This window comes from Pan paniscus, chromosome 13 (assembly GCF_029289425.2).
Source record: "Pan paniscus chromosome 13, NHGRI_mPanPan1-v2.0_pri, whole genome shotgun sequence".
Classification (NCBI taxonomy): Eukaryota; Metazoa; Chordata; class Mammalia; order Primates; family Hominidae; genus Pan; species Pan paniscus.
Window position 1 is genome coordinate 130161019 of NC_073262.2, and position 17479 is coordinate 130178497.

Consider the following 17479-nt stretch of genomic DNA (forward strand, 5'->3'; position numbering starts at 1 on the left):
ACTTGTATTCAGAATGTGCAAAGAACTCGTAACGACTAAATAATAAAAAGACACCCCAATTAAAAAGTGAGCAAAATATTTGAATAGACATTTCTCTAAGAAGGTATACAGATGGCCAATAAAAGAAAAGACAGTGATGAACAATGTAAGGAGGTAGAGAAAATAGAAACCTCGTATATTGCTTGTGGGAATATAAAATGGTACAACCCCTTGGAAAACATTTTGGCAGTTCCTCAAAATGGTCATCATGGAGTTACCATATAACCTAACAGAGTGCCACTATTAGGAATATACCAAAGAGGAATGAAAACATAGATCTGCACAAAAATTTGTACACAAATGTTCATACCATCAGTATTTATCATCGCTAAGAAGTAGAAACAACCCAAGTGCCCGTCAACTGATGAAACCAAATGTCGAATAGTCATACAATGACAAATTACTTGATAATAAAAAGTGATGAAGCATTGATACATGCTACAACATGGATGAACCTTGAAAACATTCTGCTGAGCAGAAGAAACTCGTCACAAAAGGCCACATATTTGTGGTGGCCATTTGTATGAAATGTCCAGAATTGGAAAGAAAAAGTAGATCAATGATTGCCAGGGGGTAGGGTTTTAGTAGTGGTGGGGCAGCATGGGAAGTGACAGCTGATAAGTATCACATTTCTTTTGAGGGGGATGAAAATATTCTAAAATTAGATTCTGATGGTGGTTGTACATCCCTGTGAATATATTTAAAGAATCATTGAATTCTATAAGTGAATGAATTGTGTGTAGTAAGTGAACTATATTTCAGAAAGCTGTAAAAAGTCTAAAAAAAGTTTAGAGCAGTTCAGGACCAGAGCTTGGGGGGCATCTTTGTTGCAGACTGAGGTATAGTGATTAATATTGGTTAACAGTCACTGTTGGCTAAAAGTCAGTTTTTGCCAGTGCGTTTTGTGAAACATGTCTCCTGTAATGTTGTTAGCAAAATTCTGTGGAAAAGTGTTCTATGTCTAAATACATATGAGAAATGCTGGAATAAACACAGTTTAATCAATGTCATTAATGCAGGACTGCTCTGAGCCTGTAAAGTGCTTTAAGAAAGTAGATAAGGCTGGGTGCAGTGGCTCACGCCTGTAATCCCAGCACTTTGGGAGGCCGAGGCAGGCAGATCACGAGGTCAGGAGATCGAGACCGTCCTGGCTAACACGATGAAACCCCGTCTCTACTAAAAATACAAAAAATTAGCTGGGCATGGTGGCGGGCACCTGTAGTCCCAGCTACTTGGGAGGCTGAGGCAGGAGAATGGCGTGAACCCAGGAGGTGGAGCTTGCAGTGAGCCGAGATCACACCACTGCACTCCATCCTGGGTGACAGAGCGAGACTCCGTCTCAAAAAGAAAAAAAAGAAAGTAGATAAATATAAGGGCCACATTAATTTTTCACAGGCCCTTCTCCCTCAGTTAACCTTTTTTTTTGTATTTGGAACACAGTGACACTTTTTTAAGTTAGCAAGAAAATTACATTCATTGAGTATTTATTGCAAAGCACTCTAATTTGTTGTTACATTTATTCTTCACAGCAGCTTTGTGAAGTATAGATACTATTATCTCTATCCCTCCACCTCATTTGCAAATGAGGAAACTGAAGCTTATAAAATAAAGTAACATCATGCAGCCAGAAAATGACAGAACCACAACTCAGAACCATTCAATTTTTTAATCATTCTTATGCCAATTTAAAAAGTATTCTAATTTTAAATCCATGGAAATATATTTTAGACACAATCTTCAGATTGTTAAAATGAACAAACAAAAGGTACTAGTATTTAACAATTTAAGTTTACTTTCTATTCATTTTATATGTAACCTGTCTGTCCTCAAACATGCCAGGTGAGTAAGATCTGTACAAGATGCCTTTTTCTTTTTTCTCTCTTCTTTTCAGCCATTGTATTTTAACCTGTAAATACCGCTTACCTTTCTCTTGAACTAGAATATTTAATAATTTTTTCCCTTGTAATACTTAATTAGTTCGAGTTATTTGTGTATTTCTAGTTAATGTGCTGATTTGTAAATAAAACAATCTAGCATTGTTCATGCACTCTCTCCCAAGACTTGGTTTTGATCCTAAATGTAGATGCTGGATAATCTCATATGATCCTATGAATAGCGTATTTAGATGTAGCTTATGCCTACAAAGCATTTTTTAATGACTGTAAAAAAGTTGATGCCTATTTGTTTAAAAAATTGACTTCATCACTGTTTCTTAATTTGTTATTTATTATTCTAATCTCCCCTTTATTTTAAACAGTATAAATATTACAGGTCATGAATATGGTTGAAATTAAAAGTCTTATTTTGTGAATGTGTTTTTGTTATGTATTATGCTACCCCCTTAGCAACAGTACACTCGAATTTTATAACTTTTTAATGAAACTAGTATACTTTTATTTTAACAGTAGTTATCTATAAATTAATTGACGTTGGTCTCTTTATGGCTTTCCATAAGGCCTTTCTGGAGCAATGCATTCTCAAGTGTTTCCTCACGCTCATTTTGGTAGGTGGCCACAATTAATATCTAGATTTGTGTGGCAATTTGTCTACCTGCTTGTGGAAGCTTCTGCTAGTGTTCTGGATCCCTGCATGTGGAATTAAGTTTTTTTCCATGTTTTAAAATGGAGTGGGCATGGATGTGTGGCATTGGGATTACATTGTATTTAAAATTACATGGAAATGTTTTTAGTGATTTATGTGTAAATGCTGAAAAGCATTACTGCTTACCTACATGGTCATATTAGAATGTTAATAGCCGTTTTGATTCTTTTTCTTGAGTTTGAATTCATGGTACTTTGAGTGACGCCTTTTTGATATACCAAACCATTTTACTGCATTATTCCATGGAGTTTGGTTTTGCTTAACTGTATTCAAGTTTTGCTTTTAAGTGCTCTCTTAAAGTGATTTGTCAAAGTTACGTCGGTGCATTGTTGTCTGTTATGAAGCCCTCCTGTTACCCTTGCAGTGTGCTCATTATTCTTTAATTCACCTGCTTCCCAATGGCCTGTTTTTCCTTTTTTTTGCATTAGTAATAAAAAAGTAATTTTTTAATATTCTAATTAGGTTCATTGAGCAGAATTGCATTGTTACAAACATACGACTACAGGGATTACTTTGGGCAACATCTATAACTTGTTTTTCAGCTTTTTAAAAATAAAAGACATTCCGTGTAATATTTTTTAGTATTTAATTTCTGTGCCTTAAATCAATGAACAAATTGGTAAATTTGTTAAAATCAGGAAATTTAGTGAATTTTCATGGTATTTTGATTGCATCATGCTAAGAATATTTCATTATGTAATTACTAATAGTCTATATTCAAAGCAACATTATTGGCTCTTATTTTACTGAGACCCTTCCTAAAACACATAGTTGGAGGTTTTGTTTTTAATATTCACTAGTAATAAATAACATACTGTAAGTGGATAGTAAAGAGGGAAATGATGGCAGCATTCCACATATGTAGCAGTTGTTCACACACATTTCTCCCGATGTGGTAATACTCTGTCCACCAAGTAATACCAGCTAGGCATGGCAAGCCAAGGAAGAATACAGTAGCATTGAACACTTTGGCCATTTATTCTGCATTCTTCCTAGGAATGCTTATTTCACTTCTAATCTTTATGGATTTCACACTAATTTCGATAGCTCAGTTGCCCTAACCTTCCTTCAGTCTTGCAAAGCTGTCTTCATTTACCTTCCATAAGAGGGTGGGAGTTGTGTGTGTGTGGGTGTATGGAATTGATTTAATAGGAAAATATCCTTTTAATTGTGTTAGTGTTGTTAAGAGAATCCCTCTTCTCTGGCTGTAGTTACAAAGCTGCATAGGTTCTGAGTGGTCTGCCTGTAACTAACTGTTTGTCCTATAAGTCCTGTTCTTTTTAGCGAACTATTCTTCAGCGGTTTAAAATTTTTTTTTACAGGAACACATATGATGTTATGACAGATACTTCAGGAGATAAAATTTTGGCTGTTATTTTACTGCATATAACAAAACAAAACTAAAAACAAAAATGTATACTAGTATACATATTAATTGCATGATCTTTAAAACACAAGACTACTGTTTAGACTTGAATTTATAATTTGAGAAATTGTCTTGGGATTTCAAACAACAGCTTTAGTAGTTAGTTTCATTCTGGTCATTGTGTTTTAGAAGAATAAAATTTCTACAAGTTATGTTAAACTGTGTAGCACTAAAACTCATGGTTAACTTTGTTGGAATTTTGGAATTAACCCTGCCTTTAATGTACATCTTAGTATTTTTCAAGGTAAATGATGTCTTTTTTACAATGTTGTGAGAAACTAAACATATCCTGTTGTATGTAACTGATCAGCCCTTCTCTTCTGTCAGCGGCAACCTTTGGCACTGCATCCATGAGCATGCCCACGGGATTCGGCACTCCTGCTCCCTACAGTCTTCCCACCAGCTTTAGTGGCAGCTTTCAGCAGCCTGCCTTTCCAGCCCAAGCAGCTTTCCCTCAACAGACAGCTTTTTCTCAACAGCCCAATGGTAAGATCTAACATTTGGCAAGCTGTAAGTTCATTTTATGTATCCTTTTTATATCATAATGTTGTGTGCTTGGGCAGGAAGACTTTTCTAAAGAATACTATAGTATTATCTACTGAGTGTTTACACAAAAATAAAAGCCTTTGGTGATTTGGACCTCAGAAAGCTAAGTGATTTTACAAGTTTTTGTGAGCAGGTAACAATTTATGGGAAATCAGTGACTATGTAAAGAGCATCCCGTCATTCTCAGAATTTCTATTGCCTTTTTCTGATTATTTCATCTTACATGTTCTAATATGCCTCTTGATTTTAAAAGGAGAATTTATACACCTAGAATGTTGGGATTTTTTTTTCCTTTCAGGACAGAAATGTGTACCTTTTTGTGTGTGAAATAGACTACTTTTCTAATTTGGTAACTATACTGTAGTTAGAGTTTGTTATTTGATTTTAGGAAGAGACAAGAAGATTAACTCGACATTTTTACGTATTTCTGTCATTTGCTTCAGTTTGAAGTGCATAGATTTGAAGATTCTTGAATCACAACTATGTGTTTTCTTTTTTCTTTTTTTTTTTTTTAAGTAAGTGGTTATTTAAAAATCTGAAATATGGGCTGGGCGTGGTGGCTTACGCCTGTAATCCCAGCACTTTGGGAGGCCGAAGTGGGCGGATCATCTGAGCTCGGGAGTTCAGGACCAGCCTGACCAACATAGAGAAACCCCGTCTCTACTAAAAATACAAAATTAGCCAGGCGTGGTGGCACATGCCTGTAATCCAGCTGTTCAGGAAGGCCGAGGCAGGAGAATTGCTTGAACCCGGGAGGCGGAGGTTGTGGTGAGCCGAGATCGCCATTGCACTCCAGCCTGGGTGACAAGAGCGAAATTCCATCTCAAAAAAAAAAAAAAAAAATCTGAGATATGGACCCTGGAAGAGCCATAAATAATAAAAATATTTCCTACAAAATACTGTGATGTTTACATAGAAATCATTGTGTTGTCTGCACAGCCTGTTCCAAATAGTCACAAGCTCGTCTAGTAACGAAATTCTATAAATTTTAGTTATTGAGACAAGTTAGAATGAAAGAGCTGAATGAAAGTTCTCTTGGCCAGGTGTGATGGCTCACGCCTATAATCCCAGCCCTTTGGGAGGCCAAGACAGGTGGATCACTCGAGTCCAGGAGATTGAGACCAGCCTGGGCAATGTAGTGAAATCCTGTCTACAAAAAATACAAAAATTAGCTGGGCGTGCTGGCGTGTGCCTGTAGTTCCAGCTACTCGGGAAACTGAGGTGGAAGGATCACCAGAGCCCTGGAGGTTGAGGCTGCAGTGAGCCATGATCATGCTACTGGACTCTGGCCTGGGTAATAGAGTGAGATCCTGTCTCAAAAAAAAAAAAAAAAAAGTTATTTTAAGACATGCTACAGTAAGTTTGTCTCTGGTATCTGAAAGAGCTTGAGGCCTAACAACTTAACTTTAACATTTTATTTTTGCTGCTCTGGTAGGAATGTCTCTGAAAGTTATTATGAGGCTTTATAAGCATCAGATTGTCTCTTGAAGGTATAGGTTATAATTGGTGGTTCTGTTTTAACAAGGTGCAGGTTTTGCAGCATTTGGACAAACAAAGCCAGTGGTAACCCCTTTTGGTCAAGTTGCAGCTGCTGGAGTATCTAGTAATCCTTTTATGGTAAGCAAAATTTAAAATTAAATACCTTATAAGTTGTTAAATCTTATTTTAAAATTAGGAATAGCAGGATGTTAATATTCCTAGATGGTATTTGGTGTTATATTGATATGAGTGACATCATAAGATTGTACAAATTGACACAGAGCCATTATGTGTGATCCTTTTCTGACCTTTTAAAAAATTAGTTGCAAATCAAAGCATTGATAGTTTTTAAAAAATTAGTTGCAAATCAAAGCATTGACAGTAGATCAGCTATTTTATAATGTGAAACATCTGCTTTCTTGTCAAAATAACACTTTATGAGAGGCCCTAGGAATTAGTGAACATAAAAGAGAGGTCTTAAGAGTCAGAAGTTTTGTTTGAATCACAATCACAAGTGCTTTTCTAAGACCATTCTAAGATTCTTCTTAGAATCTATTATAAGAACTGTTTGAAATACTGGATATGAAAGACGTAGCACAGTTCATGACACATAGTAGTTTGATATAGCTTATTGCCAATAACAAATATTATTGCCAATAATTTTTAAAAAATTCTTAACCAAAAAGTCTAATTAAAAAAATTAAATTCAGTTTAATGTTTTTATATTTTGTACATGCACTACTTTTGTCTCTTTATTTATGTGTCTTATGTTTTCCTTTAGACTGGTGCACCAACAGGACAATTTCCAACAGGAAGCTCATCAACCAATCCTTTCTTATAGCCTTATATAGACAATTTACTGGAACGAACTTTTATGTGGTCACATTACATCTCTCCACCTCTTGCACTGTTGTCTTGTTTCACTGATCTTAGCTTTAAACACAAGAGAAGTCTTTAAAAAGCCTGCATTGTGTATTAAACACCAGGTAATATGTGCAAAACCGAGGGCTCCAGTAACACCTTCTAACCTGTGAATTGGCAGAAAAGGGTAGCGGTATCATGTATATTAAAATTGGCTAATATTAAGTTATTGCAGATACCACATTCATTATGCTGCAGTACTGTACATATTTTTCTTAGAAATTAGCTATTTGTGCATATCAGTATTTGTAACTTTAACACATTGTTATGTGAGAAATGTTACTGGGGAAATAGATCAGCCACTTTTAAGGTGCTGTCATATATCTTGGAATGAATGACCTAAAATCATTTTAACCATTGCTACTGGAAAGTAAGAGAGTCAAAATTGGAAGGTTTTATTCATTCTTGAATTTTTCCTTTCTAAAGAGCTCTTCTATTTATACATGCCTAAATTCTTTTAAAATGTAGAGGGATACCTGTCTGCATAATAAAGCTGATCATGTTTTGCTACAGTTTGCAGGTGAAAAAAAATAAATATTATAAAATATGCTATTGTTTTTGTGTTCTTGCTGCAATGCCTTTACCAAAGTGGCCTTAAATATGAGTAGTGAATTGAGAACATCTTGAATTCTTAAAAGACTTCTTAGTGACTTTTTATAAAAAGGCCATGTAGAAAATTTATTAAAACTACTATGACTGCTACATTCAGGAATATGCCAGTGGTAAAGCATTTAAATGTAGCTTGTCAGATTTACCATAATCCTACTAATTTCTTTGCAGCTTATTAATTTTGTGAAATTTGTATATATGAAGAATTTGCATGTATGTGTATTTACAAATTTTTCTAAGTATCTTGAATTCTCAGACTGCAAAAGGCCTATTTTAACTATTGATTTTTTTTAAAAAAAATTGTCTTTGAATGTATTGGAAGTAGACATGCATTAACTGTGACATTATTGCACCTCAGTTTTTTTCTTTCTTTTTTTGGGCAAACTGATATTATCTATAGGATATTTGTTTATGTTTGTTTTTTGGGGGAAAGAAACTGGAACTCAGTGTTACCTTAAAGTTACGGAATACTTTGTTTTAAAGGAAAAGATAATAAGTTTAGTTATATCTTTTTGTTAATATTCAAATGAACTTGTTTAAGTATCGATGTACAGTAATGCCTCATTCATCTAGAGGTAATCTGGCAGTCTTGTGAAAACCGAACACAACTCAGAAACTTGGAATCGTTTTTTTTAAAAATGCCTCTGAGCAACCCATATAAGTCACAAAGTCTGTGTGTTAGAGCTTATGCATTTGTTTTTATGAGAGATTTTAATAAATTTAATTATTTGCTTGTCCAGACTATAGCATATTAGCTGTTTAGAAGGGATGGCTTGAAAGGAAGGAGACTGAAAAACACTCTGAGGAGCATACACTGTCCAAGGCCATTAGTGTAAGGACCGCTACCCAGCCTAGAGGACATCACTATACTACATCATCTGATGATCATTCTTTATTATGCCTCTAGGTAATTAAGTAAAGGTGAAATTGCATACACAGATATGTAGTACATATTTTAAAAGTTTTATCTTAAATTGATTAAAACTTTTTAAAAAGCTTTGGTATTAAAAGAGGTAAACATCAGTTTCCTCAAACATTTTATTCATGTTGAATGCCTTTTTGCAATGATGACTGAGTTGTTATCATAGTATTTTAAAACCTGTATAGTGTTTTAGACTTGTTAAAACATTGCTGTCTAGTGTACATCTAGCTAAAAGTGTGGTTTATCTAAACCGTTTTAATAAGCAAGATGACTGGGAAATCTCTGCCCCTTTTCTGAGCAGTATGCCTCTTCTTTTAGAATTAAATGAATGCTGCACAGGTCCAGATGTGTGTTGATGTAGACTTGAAATGTCTCCACATTTTGGAGGACTTCCTCAGCCCTTTTCATTGAGGGAAAATATATTTGAATTTCTGTTTTAGATTGTATCGGGTCCCAGTTGATTCATGTGTACAAAGTTATGCTACCTAATTACAGACCATTACCCAAATATCCTACCAGGCTTTCCATCTGAATAGTAAATTAAACAGTTGTTATCAAAATAATTTTAAAGACTATTTCTTTTTCTGGGTAACTATTGAAGTTTGTAATTAAATGGGGGCTCTTACTGACTTTAAATTAGCGCTTATAAAATAAAAATGTTTAGTTCAAGAAGAGACCCAAGCTGGGTATGGTGGTGTGAGAGCCTGTGAGTCCTAGCTACCTGGAGGTGAGGTGGGAACATCACTTGAGCCCAGGAGTTGGAGGCTGCAGTGTGCTACGATCACACCACTGCACACCAGCCTGGGGATAGAGTGAGATCCCATCTCTAAAAAATGAAAAAAAGAAGAGAGGTAGCTTTAAAGTGGTTTTTCTCATGATATTCACTGTTTATTATTAAAGAAAATCAGCTTTCGTTAGACTTTCACATTTAGATTTATTCTAGTTTTATATAGACCATCAAAATTATGTTGAGTACTAAAAAGGAGAAAAAATCCTGGAAGGTAACAAGGCTGAAGACCTTCAAATTTCCTGGCTTACTGGTTTAGTCACATCATTTTTCCTGTTCAGGTATCTGCAGATATCCCTGTTCAGGAAAGATCTTTTTTCAGGATGGCAAACTTTTGACATAGTTTAAAGACATTTTTTCCCCATTTTTTGAAATAGAGAATATTTTATTATTTTTGTGAAAATAGAGTTTTGGTAATCACTTTCTTCCTCAAAATAAGTCCTTCTGTTAATTTGTAAAAGCACATTAGTGCTTTACCTGTGAAATTCCCCGCCCCCCTGCACACACACCCACTTTAGTACAGTTCCTGTCAATTGGCAACATGGAGAGGGTGACCTGGCTGCTGGTTTACCACTGTACCAACATCTCTGGAGCATTTTAGTTTCAGAACCTTAACACTCCCCAACAGCTTTGTTGATGTAGCTTGTATCTCTGAGAATTTATTGTATTAAAATTAATACTGAGATATTTTTAAAACATGTTTATTTAAGTATAACAGTAATAAACTAATAACTTGCTAACATAAATACCATTTTTGATAAAAATAACTTTTCCAAAACAAAAACTAATGAGAACAGGAACATTGTTTTACATTTTATGCATTTAAATCTGGCTTAATAAAAGCAGTGAGATTTTCATGCTGCTTTTGCATTCCAACTTAAAAATTACACAGCATACACACGCTAGAAAACTCCACTGTGCACTTGTGAGATCAGGAGAAGGAAAACTTTATAATATCTCAGTAGTACAATGAAAATAGTTTGACTTTTCACAGCCTTTCAAAGAAAGGGTTGTAGGGACCATTAAGGGTCTCCAGACTCTTTGAGAACCACTATACTTTAAATTTGTGTATTTCTAGAACAGTATTTACTTGCAGGGCAAACATAACTATTCCCTGGGTTTTTTTTGTTTGCTAGTGAGAAGAACTGAAATTGCAGACTTTTTAACACTACTTCAAGGTAATAATAGCAGTGGTATTATGGGCTGTGTATGAGATAGTCATTTGTAAAACAATTTTCATATTTCATCTCTTACAATCCCTGCAGTGGACCTATACTTTTAGGATGAAAGAAGCAAAGCATAGAGAGGTTAAGCTAGTGGCAGCTTTTTGCTCTGGGGAACAGATTTGGATTAAATGCTATCACATTTATATATGAATGCATTCTTTCTTAATATTTTGAAATTCTGAACAAGTTAATGTTCTTGTCTTGTATATCTAAAAAAACTTTAATCAGTTGAATTCCTTTCATAATTTGATGAAATCAGTACAGTTTATTCTTGTTTTTTTTTTTTTAACTTTAGAAGTAAATTAATATGGTAACCAGTGGAGCGTGCTTTAGATTGAAGACTCATCTGAAGTATCACAGACTCCTGTTTTGTAAAGCATTCCACCTTTATTGATACAGTTTGTGGCCTATACACTTTTAAAATTTATTTTTTAAAAGGTGATATTAAAATTTGTATTTAATTAACCTGTTGTATTCATCCTCAGTTAAGTTTTTCTTTTTATGTTTTAAAACTTAGTGACATTAAACTTTTCACGTGGTTGTTTGTGAACAGATGAATATATAACCACGATGTAATCCAGTGTTGTGCTGCTGAATGTTTAACAACCATCTTTCATGAAAGAAAAAAGGCCCTGTTTTGTAGCATTTACTAATATTTATGGTATAAATACTGTCTTCATGGTGATTTTACCTGCCAATCTGATGTCATTAAATGCAGTTTGATGAAAGAGATAGCCAACCAGTGGCTTTCCCAAGCCTTTGCAAACCAGCTTCAGCACAGCAAAGGACATACAATTCCACAACTCATTAATTAAATGTATTGGTCATTTGATGATTATATCCAGTATTTGGAGAGCTTTTATATTGTTAATTCATTTAGCAAGCATTTGAACACTTGTTTATTTTTAGAGATATACTGGGCACTGAGGTATTTAATCTGCAAAGACCCAAGTATTGTGAACCTTGGTTTTAAAAAGTCCAATTATTGTGCTCTTATAGGGGTTGCACATTCAAGGCTTACACTGAATTCTGTCTGCAGTTCTGTTTTGTGTGACCAGCACAGTGTTTTAAAACGTTGCATTCTGAATCCATCTTTTTGAAATGGGGCATGTACTCTTAAGGTGGCCACTAGCTTACCACTCCCAATTTTTCTTAGTCTCAAACATTCACATGTTTTTCAAGGCCTTGGAGTTGGCAAATCCTGAATATATAGTGAAGGTAGGAAATAGCTCTTCTTATGCCACATCTTAGTCTGATTTTGAAGTCAGTTGTGTAAGTTTGGGCTGACAGTGGTATTTTCCAGTGAAGACTATTGCCAAGAATGCATATCATTCTGCTTATTTTATTCTAGTGGATAAAAATTCAACGTATATTTAAGTGTATTTTTGACATCTGTGCTTGTCCAACACAGGGCTGTAGGGACTGATGAAAAGAGAATGTTGTGATTTGAGCTTTTATAAAAAAAGATAAGTGATCCTAGATAAAATATTTTAGATGGTGATTAAAATGCCCATAGATTAATTTTTTAATCGGTTCTCTGAAATCTTGAGATGTTATCCAAGTTACAATTTAAGCAATGAGAGTAAAATTTGAATTCTAAATTCTCAGCATCTTCCCTCATTCTTGAGTGGAGAGACAGAGGAAGCAAACGCCAAGGAGCCTTCTAATTTTGACTATATGATCATTAACTAAAGGCAGCAAGGGATTGTAAACTAATCTTACATAGTCAATGTTTCATAGAATGCTTTGGTTACAATCAGGTTTTTTAAAGACTTTAAAGGTTTTTTGTATGTTATAATATATGCTTATGATTTCTAAAAATTATGCAGTATACACAAAGGGCATAAAGTCAAAAAGTATGTCTCCCTCTGTGACTTTATTCTCACACCCCAGAGGTATATAATTTCTTGTATTCTTGTGTAGTCTTTAAGAAATGTTATCATTTATTTTATATATGGCTCTCTCTCTATATGCCTCTTCCTGTTCTTATTTTAAATGTTCAATTTTGTGACTTGGTTCTTGTTTAACTTGGTTGTCTTTCCATATTGCCACCTTCCAGCTCTAACATTATTTTAATGTCTCCAGGATTCCATTATATGGATGTCCCTTTGGGAGAACATTTGTTTATAGACTTTTCTACTAAAAATATTGTTATAATGATAATATCCTTATGCATATATGAAGATTACTCTTGATTCTGCCTGACTGGAAACTTTATTAATAAAGTAGACATTATTCTATTTTGAGGCTCACCAGCTGTGTAGGTATGATCTTGTGCTTCCATTTAAGAAATTCTTCCATTTAAAGAAGAAAAAAAACTCTCTAATTGACTATCTGAAGATATATGAAAAATCCTGTGCTTTTAAATTAAACTATTAAGACAGTCCATTGAAAGATTGTGGAAGTTCACATCTATTTTGCACCTTAATTTTTTCATTGTCCCTACTCATGACTCTCAAAAGTGCATGGCTTGGGGCTATACTTTGTTTTGCAGTTTGTTGGTATCGTGCCTTTCCTTATCTACATTAGCTTAGACTATACCTTATTTTTAAGAAGAGAAAGTGGAAATTACCTGTGGCAAAACCTATTTTGGCACAACCACATTTGTTCATTATACAAAATTAGCTTCCTATGCTTTAGAAAAAATGTGAGTTATTACTCTGAAAGTTGTGATTCTGATTCCTCATGGTTTGGAGCTCAGAAATTTCTTAACATGTCTTTGCTGTTAGTCAAGCACAGGATTTGTTTTCTGCAAAAGTTTATTTTCAATGAAGAATACTTGTCCTAATAGCTCATAAAAAGTACCTTTGCACTTTAAATCCTAGGAATAGGGAACAAGGAAACTTACTGGGAAGTTCAAAAGAAAGAATAACAGGACCTTCTAGTCAGCAGGGCATGTTTGGAAAATGTTAATACGCCATGATTTTTGAAGACCAATTTTAGTTCAGGAGGTGGTTTTAAATATTGGATGAAAACTTACAGGCTGTTTTCAATATTCATTTCTGAAATACTTTAGTATGATAGATAAATTTGGTTCTTGTTCATTGTGAAATACTGTTGGAAGAATTTTTTTCAAAATAAAGACTTCTGAATTTGTGTACCATTTGGGAATAGCCTCTTTCATTTAAATGAGTGTCAAATCTGGAAAATTGGAAGAATATTTGTTCCTTTCGTCACTCACATTATGCATTCCTGTAAAGCAGCTCATGCATTTACTTCCAGCTTAACCTGTTTTCCATTAATTAATAAGTTTTGCCATTTTTTCTGTATTTTTAAATTAAAATCTTCATTTTTAAAAAGCAGGATCTATTTGTTACTTAATTTGCAATGTTTTTTTTTTCAAAGATGGATTTTTTTTTTCTCGAGTACACATTGATGGAAGTTGGTTTTAAGAAAGCATTGTAATGGGAATTTACCTACCTTACTACTGTTGAAGTTTAGAAGGTAAATGCTGAACTGTTTGTCACATCCCTAATCTTATTTCTCTGTAGTGGTTAGTGACTATTATTTGTTATGAGTCCATCTTGATTATTCTGTACATCTTGTTTAAATTATTTTCACTAACCATCACCAGAACACAGAAGAAAATTTTGTTTCCTTAGAATCAATGAGTATTTCCACCACCCGAGGGTGGGGGACAAGAAGGAGAGAACTAATGTTTGTTTTAGCCTCTTTAATGAGAAACTATTCAAATTATTTTTCTTCATATTTTTTTCTCAAATGGTATGCTAATGATTTTTGCTGACCTGAAGATTTGGGGCTCTGTGAAAAGTACTGTACCAGAGTTAAATTGCCTGTGTTCTTTTCTGCCATTAACTGGCTTTGGGTTGGGAAATTCAGATAATTCCACTTTTCCAACTTTAAAATGAGATCTCTTTCAAGACAAAATTGCCCACAACCATTTGGAATATGTGTTTAAATTAGACAGTAATGCTTTGGAAAGTGGAATTAAACATTTCAGAATAATAGCTGTTAGGCCGGGCTCAATGGCTCACGCCTGTAACCCCAATACTTTGGGAGGCCGAGGCAGGTGGATCACCTGAGGTCAGGAGTTCGAGACCAGCCTGGCCAACATGTTAAAACCCTATCTCTATTAAAAATACAAAAATTAGGCATGGTTGGCAGGTGCCCGTTGTCCCAGCTACTTGGGAGGCTGAGGCAGGAGAATTGCTTGAACCAGGGAGGTGGAGGTTGCAGTAAGCTGAGATTGCGCCACTGCACTCTAACTTGGGCAACAAGAGTGAGATTCTGTCTCAAAAAATAATAATAATTAAAAAATAATAGTTGTTAGATTGAACATATAAAACACGTTTTTGTAGATAAAAATTGCCAGGTGTCAGCAACTTTGACAATTTTTAAATCACCAACTTGTGCCATTTACCTCATCTAATTGATCCCATTTAATGGACACAAAAACCCTTTAAGGCAGTATTTGTCAGAAGAAAACACAAGTGTTCGCTTGACCAGGATTGCACAGCTAATTAGTAAGTGGCAGGAGTAGAATTCTGTCTGACTTTAAAATTAATCTTCCTGTCAATATTGTATTCCTGCTTTGAAGCTCCTCATTCTAGCAGTTTTAATGAGTATGGATATTTAAAAAAAAAAAAAAACCTGTTTCACAAGCACTGTTGGAAACTGTAAGGACTACTCACAGCCTTCCTACCCCAAATTTGGAGTTTTTTCCGTCCACATTTGCTTCCTGCCAATGTGAAATATTTTGTTGTGATCATAACCAGTTAATTTTTAACCCATTTATGCCTAGTGTTCCATTATTGGAATGCTAAGCTTGTGGGAATTATTTATATCCTACTGCTCAAGGTCATTGCCAAGGTCTAATTTTTCACAAAAAAATTTGCAACTTCCAGCATAAATGGATTAATGTTGAATTTTTCCTACATACGAGTTTTCTTCCAAACAAAATACATTTACATTTGTTATTTTTTCTGATGGTGAAAATACATAATTATTGTAAGGAATTTGAAAATAGAGAAAAGTTTGTAATCTTGTGCAGGTATAAGTATGTCTGGATTGTGTTTTATGGATAAGTATAAAGACTTCTTACAGAATGGCATCATATTATGCTTACTATTTTGTAACCTTTTCCTCAATATATCATGGTTTTCTTTCAGTGTCAAATACAGAACCAGATTCTCTTCCAATGAAGTTTCATTATATGGAGTTCTCATAATTAATCTCTATGACAAATGTTAATATTGTTTCCAATTTTCAACATCAGGAATTTTACCTGTGTTTTTATTTTTATTTTACCTGTACACATGATTTGGAGTCATGTTTTCTTAGAAATTGAATTGCCGAGTGAACAGTGTACATCTTAAGAACATTGATACGTCTCCTCTTCTGTACTGCAATGTAGATTTTGTGGTCATTTGTCATTTTTCATAATGTTAATTGAATACCTCTAACTTTTCATTTGGATTATGTCTGGGAATTAAATATTTGTAAATCACACTATTGGCTTATAAGGATTAACATCCTCTCAACTTAATTACTATTTAAAGAGATTGTTTTAATTTATGGAATACCAAAAAAGGCACGTGGGCCATTTTTACTCCAGTTCTTTTTAATGATTGCTGATTTCAGGGGATTCTTCATTTTTTTCTTTTTTTTGATTACTAGTGAGTTGGATTTTTTTTCATGATTTTCTACTTGCATTTTCTCATTTATGAATTGTCTTAAAAGTTTAAGGCATTAATTGGATCAACTAAATTTACGTTTTTATTCATTTATCTCGTTTTGGGATTTCAGAGGCACAAACTGGGACTTTCGTATTGCTAATGATGTCATTTAACTTTTAGGCTGAATAACTTAATCTGTAATCTAGAGATTGAAAAATCTAGATAACTGCTAAACTTCCTTCTAGTTTCATAATTTTTTAAAAATCAGAGAAGGATAACTTATTCAGATCCTCTGGTTGAACTGGTTGTTATGCAGACTTAAAAGCTTATTTCTTCACCCTACCCTATATCTAGAACACATAGAAATGGCTGTTGTATTTTTTTGTTTTTTTTTTTTTTTGTTTGTTTGTTTGGTGTGTTAGTTTCACTGTGACGTGTCTGAATGTGGATGTTTTATTTTTGTGTTATGCGTGGGATTTGATATGCTTGAATCTGTATTGGGTGGGTGGGTGGGTGGGTGGGAGGGTGTGTGTGTGTGTGTGTGTTGCTACCAGCTCTGCAAGTTTCTCAGCCATCCTGTATTCAAGTATTTATTGCCCTATTTTCTGCATTAACTTTTAAGGTTTTTAAACGTTTTAAAGAAGGAACTAAGTAAAATTCTTTGGAATCCTTGAAGGGTTTTAAGCATTTAAAATGTTTATGGTTATCAGTATCGATTCAGACTAAATTTCTATAAAGTTATCAAAGAATATAAATTTAGAATACATAAGTCATAATATGATTTTAGAACAATACTGTTTCAGCCTTTCTATTTTAGTTGCTAACTGTATTTGGGTAGGTCTCCCAAATAAGGAGAGAAGAGAGGAATTACCAGGCCTTCCAGATAAGATTTCCAGTATTCTAAACTATGGAAATGTTAGAGAAACTTGCAAATTCTAGCAGGCCAGAGACATTGAATGTTTTTTTTCTTATTAAGAAATACTTTAAAATGCAGAACAATTTTGACTTCAGTGATGTTTGAGAACTGCTCATGTAAAAGAAACCACACTAAATGCTGTATGTCCTTGTCGTAGTAGCTTCCATTTAGTAGGTGTTATATTTGGTGCCACTTTGCTAAGTGATTTTTAAAATAATATTTCCTATAATTTTCACAATCTTATATGTAGGTATGATTTCTATTTTACCAGACAAAACAGGCGTAGAAATGATGGTTTACTTGCTCAAGTAAAGTAAGTAGCAGAACTGAGCTTTGAATCCAGCTCAAGAGTAGGTGTGCAGAACCACTCC

The 17479-nt window shown here is 34.2% G+C and overlaps 1 protein-coding gene across 6 annotated transcripts in view; it reads left to right on the plus strand.

Annotated features, from left to right (window-relative positions):
- AGFG1 (ArfGAP with FG repeats 1) overlaps positions 1 to 13661 on the plus strand; it is an 88812-nt gene extending 75151 nt beyond the window's left edge. For 2 of the 6 annotated variants that reach the window (XM_034955303.3, XM_034955307.3), the window contains 4 exons: positions 2495 to 2542; positions 4394 to 4552; positions 6138 to 6229; positions 6873 to 13661. In XM_034955303.3, coding sequence (XP_034811194.1) covers positions 2495 to 2542; positions 4394 to 4552; positions 6138 to 6229; positions 6873 to 6932 — 359 coding nt within the window. In that variant the 3' untranslated portion in view covers positions 6933 to 13661. The remainder of the gene's footprint in view (positions 1 to 2494; positions 2543 to 4393; positions 4553 to 6137; positions 6230 to 6872) is intronic. The other 4 variants (XM_034955305.3, XM_034955308.4, XM_034955304.3 and 1 more) reach the window with 3 other exon arrangements.
- The last annotated feature ends 3818 nt before the right edge of the window (positions 13662 to 17479 follow it).